The sequence below is a fragment of the Oryctolagus cuniculus genome, chromosome 10 (assembly GCF_051225735.1).
Source record: "Oryctolagus cuniculus isolate XC-2025 breed Fujian yellow rabbit chromosome 10, ASM5122573v1, whole genome shotgun sequence".
Taxonomy (NCBI): Eukaryota; Metazoa; Chordata; class Mammalia; order Lagomorpha; family Leporidae; genus Oryctolagus; species Oryctolagus cuniculus.
In genome coordinates this window covers 109,825,855-109,845,225 of record NC_142876.1, presented here as the reverse complement: position 1 = coordinate 109,845,225, position 19,371 = coordinate 109,825,855, and the positions used below count along the sequence as shown (strand labels likewise).

Sequence of the window (19,371 nt, the reverse complement as noted above, 5' to 3'; positions counted from 1 at the left end):
AGACACCTAATCTTGCCCTGCCAAGTCTGCCTTGGCAGCCGCTGGCCTGGAACTCTCCATTTCCTGCCCCCTCCCATCTCCATTGGACTCCACCTGCTGGGCCTGTGCTCTGTTAGGTCCTCCTGGGTAGGACCACAGGCCTCAGCCGTGCCCCTGACTGCTCCACAGGGTTCCCTAGCTGTCCCAGGAGCCGTCTCCACCGCTGAGAAGCAACTGGGGTTCAGGACGAGAGCGGGCCGTGCCCTGGGACCGTGTATTCCTCACCCAGGGTCTCCGCTGCCCATCCTGTCTACTGCTGGACTGGCCAGGCTTTGAGGGCTGGGGCCGACACACCTGGCTGGCTGCGGGGGACAGGTGCTAGCATGTGTCCAGGGACTGGATGGATGAGCAGATGGGGCTGCTCCCCTGCCAGGTGCAGCGAGCCGGAGGCAGGAAGCGGGACCTTCCTGTGGCACCCTTGGTCCCGCCCGGCCCTGCGGGTGGCCTCTGTGGTTCACTTCGGTCTCCCTGGTGCTTTCGGTCTCCTTTGCTGGCCTGGCCCCTCCCCAGATGCTTATCCTTGGAGCGTCCCAAGAGTCGGTCCCTGGCCTCTTCTCTCTGACCTCAGCCACGTGGTTCCCCGCTGGACTCTGCCCGTGAGCTTGGACATGCGTCTTGGCTGCTTCTAGGCTCAGACTCTGCCTGATATGTCCTGTGCTCAGCCGAGGACCGCGTCACCTCTCAGCTCCTGCTTTCTCCCTTCATCTCATCCACTGGTGGCTCCCTTGGGTTCTGCCTTCCCTATCTTTCCAGAATCCCACTGCCTCTGTCTGCTTCCACGAAAGGCCCGCCTGGACCCTTCTGACAGCCTCCGTCTCACCCCAGCTGGGGCGCCGGAGCCCTCTGGCCCACCTTCTTCCATCTCCCCGCCTGTAGCCGCACCCGCCTCCTGGCTGTCCCTCTGGTGGCTCTTTCTGTGTCAGAGCCACTCTTAGCCTTCCTCCTCGCAACACAGCCCCGCCCCGCCCCCATCACGGTGTCTGTCTCGTGTCTCCGCTCCTGAGTGTGGCTCTGCAGGGCCAGCCGCTCCTGTTCTGGGCACCGGTGCACAGCGTGCTCAGCCTTTGTTGAACAGGGGATGCATGGGTAAGGGGACCTGACTTGCTTGCAGTCCCTGGATGGTGAGTTCTTGGAGGGCAGGGCCCGGCTCTCCCTCCTTCCTGCTGGCCGCCCTCCACCACCATCCTGGAGCACCCGGCAGCCTCTGACAGCCTTGTTCTCCCTGCAGACATCAACGAGTGCGTGACAGAGCTGCACACGTGCAGCCGGGGCGAGCACTGCGTGAACACGGTGGGCTCCTTCCGCTGCTACAAGGCGCTCACCTGTGAGCCAGGCTACGTGCTGGAGGACGGCGAGTGTGTGGGTGAGAGGGGCAGCCGGAAGCCCTACCCCTACCCCCACCCCTGCCCCTGGCCTGGCCCCGCCCCTGGCCTTCCCCTCACCTGCCTTCTTGCCAGCTCCAGCCCCTATGTGTGCTGCCTCTGGGGAGACCCCACTCATGATGTTTGTGGTAGAGGGAGCGGGCTGAGGCTGGGGTGGGGCTGGGGGTGGCAGAAACAGGGTACGATGCTGGCGTTGCTGCTGCTTGCCGCTGTGAGGTGCCCGATACTCCCCCCACGCCCCCCCCCCCCCGGCTGTATTTTGTGCTGGAGACCTGTGGAAGGATCAGTTCTGTCCCATGTACTGGGAAGTTCTGGCTTTCTAAGACAGGGAGAATTTTTGTCTAGTCTTCTTTTTAACAACCACAAATAATTCCCTTATGCAGCCCTTATATTCTGGGTGCCGGGGTGCAGGTGAGGTTCAAGGTTCCAGGTGAGGTTCAGAGATACAGGTGGAGACACAGGGGTGCAGGTGAGGTTCAGGAGTCCAGGGGAGGTACAGGAGTACAGGGGCCCAGGTGGAGATGCTGACTGGGTGACGGTGGCGGGGACAGGGTGCACACGAGCTCCCGGGGAGATGGCAGAGGCTGTGGGCAGGTGCTGCCTCAGGCAGAATCCAAGGAGGCCCTAGTGGCGCTGATGCTGTAGCCGGGGCTGGAGTGTTCCCGGGAAGGAGCAGCCAGTGCTGCCGCCCTAGGGTGTGTTCAGCAAACAGCCTCAGGGTCTGGAGCCTTTGTGCCATCGCCACACCTCCTACAGAGTGTGGACCCCCGACCTGTGCCCCTGGTGCCACCTCCCACAAGGTGTGGATCCCCGACCCGTGCCCCTGGTGCCACCTCCCACAAGGTGTGGGTTCCCGACCTGTGCCTCTGGTGCCACCTCCCACAAAGTGTGGACCCCCGACCCGTGCCCCTGGTGCCACCTCCCACAAGGTGTGGACCCCCGACCTGTGCCCCTGGTGCCACCTCCCACAAGGTGTGGGTTCCCGACCTGTGCCTCTGGTGCCACCTCCCACAAAGTGTGGACCCCCGACCCGTGCCCCTGGTGCCACCTCCCACAAGGTGTGGACCCCCGACCCGTGCCCCTGGTGCCTCCTCCCACAAAGTGTGGACCCCCGACCCGTGCCCCTGCTGCTACCTCCCACTAAGTGCAGCCACCGGGCTTAGGATGCAGCGTTTGTCCCCACTCCTGTCACCCCCAGCAGGTGTGGGGCAGTGGCTAAGGGCACAGGCTGAGAACCATCTCCCAGGGTCCTGGTCCCACCCAAGACTCCCTCGCTGTGGAACCTCATCCCTCTTTGGGAGATGGGGCTGATCTCAGTGCCCGGTTCCTAGCGCTGTTAGCACTTCACAGTTTCCTGGAAGCCGGCGTGTGCTTCGACATCCATGCGTGTTTTCTTATTTCACAACATGCAGTTTCCAGGAACTTCTTGAAGACCTCGTGTGCTACATGGTGGTGGGGGGGGGATGGGGAGGGACAGGCCTCTCTGGCTTCTGGGGGATGCAAACGGGCCTCATGGCGCCCTGAGGCTGAGGGTGTGTGGGCAGGTGGCCGGGTGTGAGGGCTCAGCTGGCCCTGACGCCTGGCCTCTGTGTGGTAGACGTGGACGAGTGTGCAAGGGGCACACACACCTGCCAGGCGGGCTTCTCGTGCCAGAACACCAAGGGCTCCTTCTACTGCCAGGCCCGGCAGCGCTGCATGCAGGGCTTCCTACAGGACCCCGAGGGCAACTGTGTGGGTGAGCAGGGGCTGGGGGGGGGGGCGGGGTGCCCCACCCACGGGCTCCCCGAGACGTCCTGGCAGCTTCCCGGGCCCCACCGAGCTGCCCTTTCCTTCTCCCAGCCTCAGTGTCCCTGCCTGCGAGTGGGCGGGGTCGTGTGCCCGGCCCCAGAAGGCCCTTGCAAGATGGTAGCCTCTGTCTTCGCCCTGAGCTGTGTCCCGTGGCCTCAGTTTGCACATGCGTGTGTGGTGGGGCTGGGTGGGGCTGGATGGATGTGCACTAAAACACATGCAATCCAGCCAACAGCAAGAGCTGTGTGTTGGTGACAGCTGGAGCTGGGACCCACAAGGGCCCTTCAGAAAGATCATGGGAAATGCAATTCAATGATAAGTTTATTTTGGAGCGGAAAATGTTGAAAACCACATATGCGTATCCAGAGACAACTGGGGCACGCATTTCCCAAAACAGTTTGCCAAGGCGTGGAAAATTCATGCCAGTTTCCTTTTTGAGAGGCTGCTACTGAGGCCTTCTAGAATGATCCATGCTGTGCCTCCGGGCAGAGGCCTGCACATTGACTGAGGTGGGCCTGGTGGTTGTCTCCGAGGGTCCCCTCCAGGGGCACAGCTGAAAAGCAGGAAGAAACCCCCTCTTCAGAGGCTCCAATCCCAACCCACCTCAAGGCAGGGCCCTGGCAGCCCCGGCAGGGGTTGGGACACGGACGCATGAGGTCCTTGGGGGTGGACCATGCAGAGGGAGAGGCGGAAGAGCCGGTCTGTGTGAGGCCACGCAGTAGGGGTGGATAGGATGAGGGATGCTGGGATACAATGCCAGCTTCCGGGGGGGGTGGGTACAGGAGGGGACAGGTCTGGCCCTGACACCCTTCCCGGGGCTTGCCTGAGGCCAGCACTGGCCACCTGCCAGTCTGGCCTGGGCACAGGGAGGGGCTGTCACTCACACCCGCCTCTGCAGACATCAACGAGTGCACCTCACTCCCGGAGCCCTGCCGGCCCGGCTTCAGCTGCATCAACACCGTGGGCTCCTACACGTGCCAGAGGAACCCGCTGGTGTGCGGCCGTGGCTACCACGCCAGCGAGGATGGGACCAAGTGTGTGGGTAAGGCTGGCTGTCTCCTGGCCCATCTTCCCCCCAACCGTGGTCGGCCTACATGCCCGTGCCTGAGGCTGGGAGGGCCCTGTGGAGTGAGTTCCCCAGGCCTCAGGGTGCCCTGCTCCCCCCCCCCCACCACACAGATGTGAACGAGTGTGAGACGGGCGTGCACCGCTGTGGCGAGGGCCAGCTGTGCCACAACCTCCCAGGCTCCTACCGCTGTGACTGCAAAGCCGGCTTCCAGCGCGACGCCTTTGGCCGGGCCTGCATCGGTGGGTGGGGCTGGGGCCTGGACCCACAGCGAGGCCTGGTTCCAGCATCCACACTGCATGGGCGATGCCCGCCTGCCCCACACCCCTTCCCCTCCCCGCCCAGGCTCTTGCCCTCCCTCCTGCCTCTCTCCATCTCCGTCTCTGTCCCCCCCTTTTCTTGCCTTTCTGTCCCCCTGTCCTCCAGGCCTGCCTCTCGTCTCCCTCCCAGTCTTGCTGTCTCTACCACTCCCGCCCATCTTCCCTTGTGGGCCCCCCTCCTACCCAGCCCTCTCTTCTGCCCTGGGTGGTCCCCTGGGTTGGGGGGCGGGGGCTGGCTCCCCTGTGCGCCACCCACCCCGTGCCTGCCACCCACGCGCCCGCAGACGTGAACGAGTGCTGGGCCTCCCCTGGCCGCCTGTGCCAGCACACGTGCGAGAACACGGCCGGCTCCTACCGCTGCTCCTGCGCCTCCGGCTTCCTGCTGGCGGCCGACGGCAAGCATTGCGAAGGTACCACTGGCCCCGACACTGGCCCCAGTGAGGGTACCGCTGGCCCCGACCCTGGCCTTGAGTGCCCGCAGCCTGGCCCCCGCCGCGGGCAGCCAGCATAGGACGCATCCACAGGGATGGGGACCACATGGAACCCATGGGCAGCTGCCACCACACACGCAGGGTGGTCCCATCTTGGCTTTCCTGAAGCCACAAATCTTTGGTGCAAAATCTGCTGGCTTCCACCCGCTTCTGGTGTGTCTGAATTCTGAATGAGCACAGGTTCTGTTCAGTGAGGCCGACGTGCAGGCTGTGTGGGAGGTCTGTGCCCAGCTGTGTGGGGCGTAGGTCCTCCCAGGGCTGTTGGAGGGGCCATCATGCTGTCCCCACTCGTTTTGGTTGTGTGGCCAGGCCAGGCTGGCAGGGACCAATGTGGAGGGAGGCCACAGGACTGCCCAGTGAGGGGCGAGGGCCGAACCAGGGGACCTGGGGGTCTTTGGCCCCATTTATCAGGCACTGTGGCCCTGCCTCCCTCCCCAGCCAGGAGGCCCTTTCTCACTGCCTGCTGATGAGGTGGGCTCTGTTCAGCCCCTTGGGGAGGCCGGGGGCTCTTCCTGGTCACCTGAGGCCCCCTGGGTCAGGGCCAGTCCAGGCCCGGCTGTGACGTCATCAGTGCCACCTGCTCTGGCTATGTGGCTGCGGCTCCGCCCTTGGGCCTCATGTAGTCAGAGGTCACTCTCACCTCCCGGCCTTTAGCTGGCTGCATGTCAGGGGCTCTGGAGCCGCACAATATCCCGGAGCACAGCCATGCACACATGTATGTGTTCAGTGCAGCATCCCACGTGGATGCATGCCCTGTGGGGTGCGAGGCCCTGGGGGTCAGACAGGGTCCCCCCACGAGATGTGAGCTCACCTCTTCTCACCCTCGCTTCACTCCGTCTGCCTTGGATCACACCAGGGACCTCCTTGCTGGTCTTTGAGTGCACCAAACACACTCTGACCTCAGGGCCTTAGCATGTGCTGTGCCTTCCACTTTGCACACCCTTCCCCCCAGCTGTTCACCTGGCCCCATCCCGCTTAGCAGTTTGTTCCCTGGTAATTCTCTTCAGAACTGCAGCTGGCACTCGCACCCCCCCATGCTATTCTCTGCGTGCTTTTCCTTTGGAGCATGTGCGCCCTTTTGATGTCCTGTGTCTCGGTCCCTGCTTCTCCACGCGCATGTCAGCCCCCTCTCCCTGCCCCCGAGGAGCTCCGTCATGTTCACAGCCATGTCCCCGGGCCTGGCCTAGGGGATGAGAGGCGAGCCCTGCCCCTGCCTGTTTCTGGGCCCCCAAGGGTGGCTGGAATGAGTGGTCTCTCAGGACAGGGCTCCGGGGAGCCGGAGACCCTGCCATGACCCCCCGCCACTGTCCCTGCAGACGTGAACGAGTGCGAGGCCCAGCGCTGCAGCCAGGAGTGTGCCAACATCTACGGCTCCTACCAGTGCTACTGTCGCCAGGGCTACCAGCTGGCCGAGGACGGGCACACCTGCATAGGTGAGGCACCGGTGCCCTGCCCAGGGCCCCCTCCGGAGAAGCATCCTCCTTTGTCAAGAGGGCCCCAAAGCTGGCCGAGATGCCCCCGCGGCTGGGCCCTGCGGGCGGCCGGGGCTCACAGGGACCCACCCTGTCTCTCATAGACATTGATGAGTGTGCCCAGGGCGCCGGCATCCTCTGCACCTTCCGCTGCCTCAACGTGCCGGGAAGCTACCAGTGCGCGTGCCCGGAGCGCGGCTATACCATGACCGCCAATGGGAGGTCCTGCAAGGGTGAGTGCAGGGGCCCCACCCCGCCGGCACCTCGGAAGGGCCTCCCACTGCCCGTACGTGGCACGCTCTGACAGCTGGTGCACCAGTGGCTGAATTGACTGAGGCCCGTGTCTGGGGTGAGGAAGGTGATGGTCTTTCCTTGGTCTGCTCCCACTTAGACTCGCTCAGCTCTGACCCTGCTCCAGGAATGCAGTAGGGATGCGGGGGGTGGGGTGGCAGGGAGACTCCTAAGGTGATGGGAGATCTGCCCCGTGGGGACACAGGCGGAGCAGTCATGGGGGTCCCAGTGGCTGTGCCTCCTCTCTGCAGTGCTCTCCAGGGACCTGGGGGCAGGAAGTCGGGGTGTGGACCAGAGGGCAGGGTGGGACCCAGGAGCAGGGATGGGAGTCACGGGGGGCTGAACCCAAGGCAGTGCAGAAGGACGTGCTGTCCATCATAGCCGTGCAGGATGGATAAGGGCAGCCCGGGCTGGGGTGGAGGGCTCACTGCTGGGACATGCAAGCCGGGGTGGGCCAGTCACCTGTCCAGTTTGCAGTAGGGGGGACCCTACCCCGGCTGGGACCAGCGTCCCTTCCAAGATCCGTGTCATTGACTGCCACATTCTGGGCCTGGTTAAAACAGGGTGTGTGCTGTCGGCAATGTCCTCATTTGTCAGGAGCGTCCTCTGGGCTCTTCAGGAACCCTCAGCTCTCTTCTGGGGACTGCCTTACATAGTGTTCCTCTCTGTGTGTTTTATTCACTTTGAGAGACGAGAGAGAGTGCCAATATGAGGGTTCACTCCCCAAAGGCCCACAAACAGCCAGGGCTGGGCCAGGTCAAAGTCAGGAACTGGGAGCTCCATCTGGGTCCCGCCTGGGTGGCAGGAGCCCAACTGCCTGAGCCATCCCTGCCTCCCAGCGCAAAGCTGGATCGAGAGCAGAGCTGCGATGGGGCACACGGGTGCCCCACCTGGGCTTGGCCACTGCAGCCAGTGCCCATGCCCGCTCACCACAGCAAGTGCCCACGCCCACCTGGGCTTAGCCACCGCAGCCAGTGCCCATGCCCGCTCACCACAGCAAGTGCCCACGCCCACCTGGGCTTGGCCACCGCAGCCAGTGCCCATGCCCGCTCACCACAGCAAGTGCCCACGCCCACCTGGGCTTGGCCACCGCAGCCAGTGCCCATGCCCGCTCACCACAGCAAGTGCCCACGCCCACCTGGGCTTAGCCACCGCAGCCAGTGCCCATGCCCGCTCACCACAGCAAGTGCCCACGCCCACCTGGGCTTGGCCACCGCAGCCAATGCCCACCCTGCCTCTGTTGGTCGTTTCATCCTCCACCTCTGCACAGTCGAGCGGCGGCTCACGCCTGTCACTGCTGTGGTTCTGGTGACCACTCGGGTCCTGCCCCCTCACTGGCCTGGGCTCCACAGGAGAGGCTGCTGGGCCACCAGGGCCCGGCGGGCCCCTGGCCCTCGTACAATTTCCTGGGAGCTCAGTGAGGCCAGGCTGCAGCAGTGGGGGGGCCTCGTGGCCTCCCCCACCCACTGCTGGGCAACCTCCGTTCCCCGCCGCCCTGCCCCGCACTTTGAGGCCAGCAGCATGGGCGGCCCGGGGCATGGATCACATTACGAGTGGTCAGCAGAGCCCAGCCTGGCCCCACCCTGTTCTGGTGCGGGTCATGTTTTCCCCAGTCTGCCTCTGTCCCAGCCCCACCCCCCCCACCCAGGGAAGGTGCCATCCTGCCCCATTTTATAGATGAGGAAAGTGAGGCCTGGAGAGTGAATGGCTGTGACCTGGTCCCTGTGCAAGAGCCTGTGGCCACATGCCCGAGGCTGAAGCAGGCCCTGGGTGGGGGTGTGGTACCAAGCCCTCGCCCTGTCCTGTGTGGCTGTGGGGCCACGGGCACATCTGTGGATTTTGGGGGCCATTAGTGCCAGCTTCTAGGGGTCTTGTGAGTGCAGATACCTGAGCAGTGTAGGGGTGTCAGCTGGCAAACTCGGCGTGCAGGTTGGTTATGTGACTGCTATTATTACTATTATTACTGTTTCATTGTTGTGAGGGGCCAGCTTGGTGGCCAATCCTGAAATTTTTTTTAAAGATTTGTTTATTTATTAGAAAGGCAGAGTTAGAGACAGAGAGAGGTCTTTCATCTGTTGGTTCACTCCCCAAATGGCAGCAACAGCCAGAGCTGGGCCAATCCAAAGCTAGGACCCAGCAGCTTCTTCCAGGTCTCCTACGCAGGTGCAGGGGCCCAAGCACTTGGGCCGTCTTCCGCTGCTTTCCCAGGCACATTAGCAGAGAGCTGGATCAGAAGTGGAGCAGCCAGGACTTGAACCAGTGCTGGCATCACAGTGCTGGACCCTGGGTCCCTAATTTCTTAAAAAAAAAAAAAAGTATTTGTTCATTTTATTTGAATGGCAAAGATGGAAGGGGGGGCGGAATCTTCATCTACTGGTTCACTCCCGGATGTCCCTAACAGCAAGGTAGGGCCAGGCTGGAGTCAGGAACTAGAACTGCATGGAGGTCTCCCACTGGAGTGGCAGGAACCCAAGTGCTCGGGCCATCAACTCTGCCTCCCACAGTGTGCGTCAGCAGGGAGCTGGGCTGCCAGTGTGGGATCCAGGATCAGACCAGGCACTCTGATACGGGGTGTGGTGTCTCAGGAGGCCACGGAACAATCCCAGGTCCCAAATTCTGGCTTCGAGCAGACCTGGCTTCCCTGCTGAGCGGTGTGTGACCTTGAGCGAAGCTGGGCCCTTCTGTGAGTCTCTGTTCTCTCATCGCGGGCGGTCAGGGGTGCTCACGTCCCAGGGCGCAGGATGCAGTGAGGAGAAGCCCCTCGCTGTCGAGGATGGGAAAGCAAAAACTGAAGCCCTCCAGGGGTGTCCCCCAAAGACCCCCTGCACAGCCCCCGAGGCCTCCGGAGGCTGCCTTCTCTGAGCAGAGAGCTGCTCCCTCTACAAAGGGTCCCTGGACCCACTCATTTCCCATTTGTCTTACAGGTCCCGTGGGTCTGTCTGTCTGTCTGACACACTGTCTCTCTCTCTCTCTCTCTCTCTCTCTCTCACACACACACACACACACACACACACACACACACCTGGACCCACAGGCCTGCTTCTCTGAGCTTTTGTCAGGGGTGTCTGTCCATGTGTCTCTCCACACGTGTGTGTATGTGTGTGTGTGTGTGTGTGTGTGTGTGTCTCCTGGCCCTGAGCAGGTCCTGCATGTGTTTCTGTGCTTGTGTGTGCGGCCTGCGGGAGGTTGCACCCACGTTTCCGTGATGGAGTGTACCGGAAGCGTGAACACGTCCTTGTAGCTCTCAGGGGGCCTGTGCGCTGCGCACCTGGGCGGGAAGAGGTTTGCGAGCGCTGGCTCTTGCATTGCCATGCATGATACAGCACATTGACACCCGCTCTGGGCAGGTGCCCTGCTGGGTGCCGGGCACCCTAAGGGAGAGAGACCAGCAAACCCCTGTCCTCCTGGAGCCCATGGTGAGGAGCAGGACATGGGAATGGAACAGCGGCACAAAAGCAGCGGAGGATGCTAAGAGGGGCTGGGATGGAGGGTAAAGAGGGAGAGGGACCACTGTGGTGGTCAGAGAGGCCATCCTGGAGGAGGTGACCCAGGCAGGACCTGCAAGAGGAGAGAAAGCTGGCCGCGGAAAGGTTCGGGGCAAGTGTTCCTGTGGTGACAGTGGGCCTGGCGTGGGCTGGGGTCAGGCTGTGGGGGCAGCCCATGTGGAAGGGGAGGGGCTCAGGGAGGGACTTGGGAGAAGCTCTCAGAGGCCGGGAGGCGTTAAAGCAAGGCTCCTGCTGCTGGGCAGAGCAGGCAGGGGGGCCTGTGCAGCGGGGGTGGCCCGGGGGCTGTGTTCTCGCGGGCAGGCCCAGGCCTCCAGCGCAGGCTCCCACTGCCCTCTCCCCTCCCCACCCCCCAGACCTGGACGAGTGTGCGCTGGGCACGCACAACTGCTCCGAGACCGAGACCTGCCACAACATCCAGGGCAGCTTCCGGTGCCTGCGCTTCCAGTGCCCTCCCAACTATGTCCGCGTCTCCGAAACGTGAGTGCCCGCCCCAGCCGTGGCCCCTGCCCGCCCTCACGCCCCCGACTGCTGGATCTGGGGGTGCATGGACTGAAGGCTGTCAAAGCACCGTACTGAAAGCTCAGTGTGGAGAATGAAGCAGGAAGACAGGCAGGCTCCCCCTCCCTGCCCTGTCCTCCACTGCGGGCAGAGATGGGATCTGAGTCGCCCGCTGGGTGGCCAGTTGCCCCAGCATTTGCCACCCTGGTCCAGTGAGCTGTGAATCTCACACCCTGTCCAGGGTCTCAGGAGCCCGGGGGCAGCTTAGCTGGGTGTTCCTGGCCCAGGGTCTCTGCAGGCGGCTTGGGCTGTGTCACCCAGGGGCTCAACCGGGCCTACAGGATCCACCTGCTCTTGTCCTCACGGGGCCTCTCCTTGGGGCTGCTTGTGGTCAGCAGGAGTGAGTGACAGTCCTTTAGCTCAACCTGGGAGGGGACAGCCCAGCACCACAGCTGGCAGGAGCGGGTGCCCCAGGAGGGGAATGGGCAAGGTGTGGCTGCACAGAGAGAGGGAGGAAGGACTGAGTGGGGGAGAGATAGTGAGGGAGGTGGTGGCAGGGAGGGGCGTGTGGGTGAGTAGGAGCCCAGCCAGGCTCTGCGAACCACAGCCTGGTTCATAAACTCACCCCGTGCCCCGCCCCCCACGAAGCCATGAGGCTGTTACCAGCCCCATTGCACAGATGAGCAAACAGAGACCTGGAGATGGATGGGAGCTCCCCACTGGGGCTGCTCGGCTCCTCTGGGTCAGCCGCCTGCCGCCACGCCCTGCATGGGTGGGAGCGAGCCCCGGCCCCGCTGACCGTGTGCCCCCGCTGCCCGGCAGGAAATGTGAGCGCACCACGTGCCACGACTTCATGGAGTGCCAGAACTCGCCGGCGCGCATCACGCACTACCGGCTCAACTTCCAGACGGGGCTGCTGGTGCCCGCCCACATCTTCCGCATCGGCCCGGCGCCGGCCTTCACGGGGGACACCATCTCCCTGACCATCGTCAAGGGCAATGAGGAGGGCTTCTTCGGCACGAGCAGGCTGAACGCCTACACGGGCGTGGTGTCCCTGCAGCGCGCCGTGCTGGAGCCCCGGGACTTCGCTCTGGACGTGGAGATGAAGCTGTGGCGGCAGGGCTCCGTCACCACCTTCCTGGCCAAGATGCACATCTTCTTCACCGCCTTTGCCCTCTGAGCCCGCTCCGCCCGCCCGGCAGGTGCACCTCGTGTGCGTGGGGCCGGCTTTCTCACTCTCACTCTGTAAATTAACTTAATTTCCCTGACTTGACTCTCCTGGACCCTGGGGGAGGGAGGCTGGCGGCAGGGGGTGGGGGTCTGTTCTTCCATGGGCACCGGGTGGGAGCTTCCGGGGCACCTCGAGGTGGCTGTGGGTGCCTGCAGGGGAGGAACCAGGACTGGAGCCATGGCGCCCACGTTGCTTGGGGCTTTTGGACTCTCCTGATGACCCGTCCCTGAAGCCGACGTTCCGTTTCCTGTTCCACTGTGATCAGTTCCTCACTTTTTTTTTTAAATCATTTTTTACATTTTTTTAATTAAAAGTAGTCCATGTATGTTGTATAAAAAAAAAGTTTCAAGTCGTCCAGAAAGGGCTATGAAATTAAAAACATAAAACACAGCCTGGTCCCTTCCATTTTGTGGCGTGTCTGAGTTTGGCAGTCGCGTCTGCGTGTCTCGGGTAGGCTGGGGGCTGTCATTGGTCCCTGGCTCTTCTAAGCTGGGGCACAGGTGCCAGGGAGACTGAGGCCCTGAGAGGCGGGGTGAGGCTGAGGTCCGCTGTGGGGGGTCAGCAGGCCACATGCACACGCACCCATCTGCCGTGGCCTCCTTGAGCCGCCACGTTCCTTCAGTGCTCGGTGACTGTGGGTCGGGGGCTCAGTGTGGGAGATGACACAGGACAGAAGGACAGGGTCCACGGCTGGGCCACCAGCAGCAGCAGTGTGTGAGTGTACACATACGTGTGTTCACGTGTCTGTGTGTGTTCACATGTGTGTGTACCCACTCGTGGGCTCACCAGTCCAGCTAACACCATGGAGGTCGGTGGCCTGTTGGGGCCTGTGGCCGGGGCCCCATCATCTCTGCCGTCCGGGTGCCCAGCCTCCACGCCAGTGCGTGGAGCAGTTTGCTTCTTCAGAGCTCACAACCTTAGAAATATCTATTATTTATTTGAAAAGCAAAGCAACAAAGAGAGAGATTCTATTGTTCATTCTTCAGAGGGCCACAACAGCTTGGCCTGAGCCAGGCCCAAGCCAGGAGCTTCATGTGGGCCTCCCTTGTGGGTGCAGGGGCCCAAGCACTTGGGCCGTCCTCCGCTGCTTTCCCAGGCGTGGTAGCAGGGAGCTGGGTCAGAAGTGGAGCAGCCGGGACTCTAAGCACATTCCGGCATGTGATGCCTGCACAGCAAACGGGCTGAACCTGCTGCACCCCGGTGCCAGCTCTCATCAGAGCTTTTAATTTTTATTTTTTTATTTTTAAAATTTCCAAATAAATGTATTAATTCTTAATATCCTGACAGCTGGTATCATTAATACTTTTAACAAAACCACTTAAAATTAGCCAAATATCTATGATAGCTACATTTGCAAAAGATATACAAATTAAAACCACTGAAAGAGTAAGAGATACCATAATTTGTTCTTGTCTGTAACTTCTGTATTCAGAAATGATTGTAACATTCAACACCCAAGATAAAAGCAGCACACAATATACTGAGTGATTTACACCTTAGAAAACAAGCACAGTCTTTCACTGTTGGACATTTCGTGTCTCTGCTGGGTTGAGGAGGGAAGCACCATGCTGCTTTGGATTTTTGTGCTTTTACTGATTGTTGTGCGTGCTGTGGTGCGTTGAGGTAGGTCTGGTGAAGGTCCATGAGACAAGGCTTGAGAGCCTGCAGAGTGCATCCAGTCTTTCGTACTGGTGACTCAGGCCAGCTTTGTCCCATGACTGTGCAGTGCTAACTGAAATGCAGCTCCGGCTATAGCTGACGGCAGATACTTTAGGTATGGGCCAGCATCCGTCAGACTTAATTCTCCCAAAAACGTTGCTAAACTTTCGACTTTGCAGTTTGCAGGCTGCTGATGCAGAAAGCATTGGGTAAGAAACTGATTTACCATTGGTGCAGCTAGGTGGACAGCAAAGACTTTCACAAGTAGAGGCGCCGTTCTCAGAACTTGTTTCTTTGTATAGGGATCATCTGGAGTGTATCCAAACTGCTACTTCTGGCGGGTTCATCCTTCAGGTTTGAGGCCAGCGCATGGCAGCAGTGCCCACAAGCTGAAGCTTTCCTCTCTGTGAACACAGACACTGAAGAAAGGAACCTATCAGTCTAGTTCACTGCCAAGTGCAGAGGCTCATGCTGTCGTTCATATTCCTCTCCTTCTTCAAGTAACCAGTCCACGAGGACAGCCCTCATACTGTTAGTGATGTCAGGCTTCGTGTGACCCACTTGAGGTTCACATGTAACCTCCATTTCCCTAAGATACGTGTGAATATCCTCGTGGTAGTCTGGGACTTCATTAACACTCCCTGGCTTTTCATCTTCTAATACAGTTGACATGTCCATAGGACGTGGTGACTCGAAGCTACCATCCATTTGATAATCTAGAGGTACCGGTGGTTTTCTGTGTCCAGATAGAGTGATAGCTGAATTGAAAGCCAGGACATCTTCAGGCTCATCTTTTTAGATTCAGTGGGCCTCTTGGGAGGCTCTTCTGCTTCACCCACATGAATGGTGAGTGCAGGCTGTTTGCTGTTTACTGTTTGCTGTGCAGGGAGGAAAAGAGACCTGCTCATCATTTGTAGGAAGATTTTTTTTTTTTTTTGACAGAGTTATAGACAGTGAGAGAGAGAGAGAGAGAGAGAGAAAGGTCTTCCTTCCATTGGTTCACTCCCCAAATGGCAGCTATGGCCGGCGCTGCGCTGATCTGAAGCCAGGAGCCAGGTGCTTCTTCCTGGTCTCCCTTGCGGGTGCAGGGCCCAAGCACCTGGGCCATCCTCCACTGCCTTCCCGGGCCACAGCAGAGAGGTGGCCTGGAAGAGGGGCAACTGGGACTAGAACCCGGTGCCCATATGGGATGCCGGCACTGCAGGTGGAGGATTAACCAAGTGAGCCACGGCGCCGGGCCCTACAGGAAGATCCTTAAGAGGTGCAACCCGTCGCGTCTTGGGCCTCTGTTGTGGAACTGGACCCCGGGAGTTCCCAGCCTTCAGTTCCGCCAGAGCGGCTTGGGCCACCGCTGCTGGCGTGCACCGCCTTCTCCGGGTTGATGATCTCCTGGTCCTCTAGGAGTGCCATCGACTGCAATGTTAGCAGCACCGAGCCCTGCGTGGGCCGTGCACTTCAGCACACTGTTGCCCAACATCATTGCTCCAGGGGGTGGGCGGCGGGATCAGTCTGCCGAGCCAAGCAGTGTGCTGGGCTGTGCCCAGTCGACCAGCAAACAGCGGAGGAATGCTCCAGCCATAGCCCCCCCACCGCAGCCCGGGCCAGTCTGCCAGCCCCTCCCACTCGCTCCCGTGTCTCCGGACCCCATAGGATCCAGGAGGTTGTGAGAGGTGGAGGCAAACACCATCAGAGCTTTCTAAAAGCACGCACAAGTCTGTCCTCAGCTGCGGTGGGCGGCCACTGTCTGGGGCGTTTATCCACTCCCCGTGCGTCACACTGTTTTGTCCCCAAGAATGTGTGGCAGGAGCCAGGAGGTGTGGCAGGAGCCAGGACGTGTGGCAGGAGCCAGAAGGTGTGGCAGGAGCCCAATGCTCCCCAGTCCTGCTTCTCTGCTTTTCAGGAAAACTGGGGCTGGTGACGGTTGTGCAGGCTGCTGCCAGCCCCCGTGGGACAGCGAGGGACCTTCCTTCAGGGTGGACGCTGCGGGAGGGGACACGCAGCTCCCGTCCCTGCTCCTGCAAAGTCCGGGGCCTCCCTCAGTTCCTGTGTCACTGGGCAGGTGACTTCTTCCCGGCCTTCATTCGCGTCCTTCCTGTCCAGGGCTGCACACAGACCGCCAGTGGGTGCCTGGCACACCCCATGTTCTTGGCCAACGACCGTTCTCCCCTGACCTTGGACTTCCCAAGGCCCCGTGGGTCTGATTCCACACCTGCAAGGTACATGACTTCCCCAAACCTGCCCTCCTGTCCAACCACCTGGCTATAAATTTGGGGGCTCCTGTCCGCCCGGTGACAGGAAGGCACCGTCCTTAACAGCTTCATTGGGGTGACAGCAGTGATAGGACATAAATCAAAATCAAGGACAATGATGCACTGGGCAGAGCCCTGGAGGGGCCAAAGGCAGAGCTTCCAGGTCCTGGGGATGCGGGAGCCCATGGTGTGAACGTGGCCTGGATGGGTGACTTTCCAGGCAGAGTGCCAGCAGCCAGGGGCCTTCCAGTCAAGCGTCTGTCGGAGCCTGACCTTGGTGTGCAGCCCCTCCTGGAGGTTGGAGCCCATGGGACGCACCCCCATGCCCCCAGGGATGCCGCTGTATTTTGCACAGTGTCGTGAGCATTTGTACATACCGCCTGCTCCACCAAGCCCGGTCCAGAGCCAGGGTGTGCCCCTGCCAGGGCTTGCTTTGGCATCCTGGGATCCATGTCCAGTGCCTGTCGCCAACCAAGGGCAGGGCCTTCCCCGGTCGGGGAGGAGGGCGAGTCCAGCTCCAGTCATGCGCAGATCATCTCTCGCTAGCAGCCGCAACAGCTCTGGTCGACCTTCGTGCTCCCCAGGGTGCAGGAGGAGGACGAGGCGCAGCTGCGCTTTTGCCTTGCTGAGCCCCTCTGGGGCCATGCGTTTCATGGCCCCAGGTGGGCATCCCAAGCGAGCACGCCAAGGTCCCCACTGCAGGTCCCAGTCTTCTGATAAGCACTCCCAGCTGACTTTACGCAGCTCTCACCCTCCCAGGGTGACTTCCACAGGCTGTGTCCATCCCTGTAATAAACCTGGAGTCCATCGTCCGTCTGCCCCACCGTGTGGCCAGTGCGGAGCGTTCATGGCACAGGGCGCTGGGCTCTGGCTGCTCCTCGGGTGGGTAGCAGGTGGGCCTGGGGCACGGTTACCCTGCTGGTGAGTGCTCTGAGCACCACGGTGTGTTCCCGGGAAGCGTGTTCCTGCACGGCCACCTCCGCTGGAGTGTTGCTTCCATGTCGCCCGCAACGCTCTGTCTTTCACATCTCTGCACTGTTCTGCAGCCTGCGGTCACCAAAGTGCTCTCAGCGGAAGTCCAAAGATGCTTTCTGGGCCTAGATGCTGGGGTTCACCCCTTGGTGGTACCAACAGGCTTTTGAGAGGAAGGTGGGGCTCCCGGGGAGTAGCCGTGTGGGCAGGAGCCGGCGGTGTGCCCAGCCGTGCAAGAGGGGCTCCCAGAATCTAAGCTGAGCAGGGGCAGGCATCGGTGTGCCAAAATTCCATCAGAGGAAAGGCGACGAGACCGCTTCAGGGGAGCGCTGTGGGAAATTTTGGGCACTGGAATTAAAAAGTGTTCGTTTTAATGCTGGCACTGTGGTGTAGCAGGTTAAGCCACCACCTGCAGTGCCAGCATCCCATATGGGCTCTGGTTCAAGTCCCAGCTGCTCCATTTCCAATCTAGCTCTCTGCTCATGTGCCTGGGAGAGCAGTAGAAAACAGCCCAAGAAGCTCCTGGCTCCTGGCTTTGGCCTGACACAGTCCCTGTAGTTTGAGGCCATTTGGGGAGAGAACCAGTGGATGGAAGACCTCTCTCTCTCTTCTCCTTTCTCTCTCTCTAACTCTGACTTTCAAATAAGTAAATACATATTTTTAAAAAGGGGTTTATTTTGGTGCCAAACTAAAAGGAATTCCACACAATTTTTTCACAATATGCATTTTCTGTAAATTTTTTAAAGACTCTGAAGATTTTCTGTTTTTCTAGTTCCTTTGCATTTCCCGGCACCCCAGGGAGCAGCCCCTAGGAGCCCGAGGCGTCCTTTCTAAACCCCGTTGGTGACGTTTACCTCCAGAATCCCACTGCGGCATGGTGCTGACCTGCCTGGGGCTGCCCCCAGCCAGTGGGACTCAGACACCCCGCCCCTCCCCTCCCTCCCCTCCCCTCCTCTCCCCTCCTTTCCCCCTCCCAGACCGTGTGCTCAGGGCCTCAGGGTTGGTGCCTTGGGGCACACAGAGGGCTGTCCAGGGGCACTCTGTTGGGTTGGACTGGGGGGCATTGGGCCTGCCCTCCTCCACACCCTGTCCCTGGGGGCTCCCCCAGGTGCCATCCTAGCTTCTGTATTTGTCTCTGCACACAGAGGGGCTTCAGGAAGCTGGGGATTGTGGTTGGTATGTGTGTATTTACTTTTATTTATTTGAAGGGCAGAAAGAGACAGAAGGGAGAGACCATGACGCAGACAGACACACAATCTTCCATCCTGTTTCACTCCCCAGATGCCCACAAATGGGGCTGGGCCAGGCTGAAGCCAGGATTCCGGAACTCAATCCAGGTCTCCCACAGGGTGGCGGGGACCCAGGTGTTTCAGCCATTACCACTGCTTCCGAGGCACGAGGCTGGGTTGGAGGCGGGGCCGGGACCTGAACCCATGCACACTGCAGTGTGGGTTACAGGCGTCTGAACGGCTGCACCAGAACGCACCACACGGGGCCCTTGGCGGCGGCTGAGCTCTGCCTGGTCAGGCCTCTCTCCGGGCTGCAGTGCGCGTATTTGCGGTTGTGTTCGTGGCTGTGTCGTGCCCGCGCTGCTCTGTGGTGCGTGTATGCGTGGTGTGCGTGTGTGTGGTGTGTGTGCACGTGCGTGCATATGTGCAGTGTGTGCATGTGTGTATGTGTGTGTGTGGTGTGTGTGCACGTGCGTGCTTATGTGCGGTGTGTGCGTGTGTGTGGTGTGTGCGTGCATGTGTGTGCACGTGCGTGTGTGCGCGCGCGTGTGTGTGCAATGTGCATGTGTGTGTGTTTAGGCTGCTGCTGTTACAGCTGCGGCGTCCTGCCCAGCACCCCACCCCCACTCTTGGTCTTTGCCGTGACCCCCAGGCTGCCCCCAGGCTCCCACAGACTCTGCTGCAGGGAACGGACTTGCGGGAGGCTCTGTCCAGACACGCAGGAGGGGACTGCTGGGCACGGGGCGTCTGCACCCTATTCTGACCACACTTCTCAGGCTGTCGCCCGAGAGGCAGTGATCGCCCTGCGTGACCTCACTTCACAGTGTGTGCACAGTGCTTGCTAGCTGTGGGCCCATGTGCAGGGGGTGGTGCCTGACCCATGGAGGGTAACTAGTTGGCTACAAATGTAGGCCAGCTGGCTCTCTTGTACTTGGCAAAGAGGGGGTGCTGTCTCTTTAACTGCTGGGTTGCCACGCCCACCTTCCCAGGATGCACCTGGCGCATGGCTGCGCATGCTCAGACCGCACTCTGGCTGTGTATCCCATTGGGGCTTGTAGGTACCCCTTTCCTTAGAAACTCAGGTGGTGGCCGGGAAGGCGCGTGCTTTCTCTCCACCGTAGGCCGTGCCGGCAGGTGTGACTGGGTGCACTCTGCCCTGGACCGGAGTTGCTCCGAGG

The 19,371-nt window shown here is 60.8% G+C and overlaps 1 protein-coding gene, 1 long non-coding RNA gene and 1 pseudogene across 4 annotated transcripts in view; 2 read left to right on the top strand and 1 right to left on the bottom strand.

Moving 5' to 3' along the window:
• The window catches only part of FBLN2 (fibulin 2), a 65,876-nt gene extending 53,402 nt beyond the window's left edge, over positions 1-12,474 (top strand). For all 3 annotated transcript variants that reach the window (XM_008260298.5, XM_089306543.1, XM_089306544.1), the window contains 9 exons: positions 1,268-1,402; positions 3,019-3,156; positions 4,108-4,251; positions 4,389-4,517; positions 4,880-5,005; positions 6,403-6,519; positions 6,663-6,791; positions 10,709-10,832; positions 11,676-12,474. In XM_008260298.5, coding sequence (XP_008258520.2) covers positions 1,268-1,402; positions 3,019-3,156; positions 4,108-4,251; positions 4,389-4,517; positions 4,880-5,005; positions 6,403-6,519; positions 6,663-6,791; positions 10,709-10,832; positions 11,676-12,033 — 1,400 coding nt within the window. In that variant the 3' untranslated portion in view covers positions 12,034-12,474. The remainder of the gene's footprint in view (positions 1-1,267; positions 1,403-3,018; positions 3,157-4,107; positions 4,252-4,388; positions 4,518-4,879; positions 5,006-6,402; positions 6,520-6,662; positions 6,792-10,708; positions 10,833-11,675) is intronic.
• A 1,127-nt stretch (positions 12,475-13,601) lies between these two features.
• On the bottom strand, positions 13,602-16,316 carry LOC100355938 (cyclin-A2 pseudogene; annotated as a pseudogene).
• A 1,871-nt stretch (positions 16,317-18,187) lies between these two features.
• The window catches only part of LOC149124407 (uncharacterized), a 60,131-nt gene continuing 58,947 nt past the window's right edge, over positions 18,188-19,371 (top strand). The window contains exon 1 of the long non-coding RNA XR_016214992.1: positions 18,188-19,370. This is a non-coding gene — a long non-coding RNA (uncharacterized LOC149124407). The remainder of the gene's footprint in view (position 19,371) is intronic.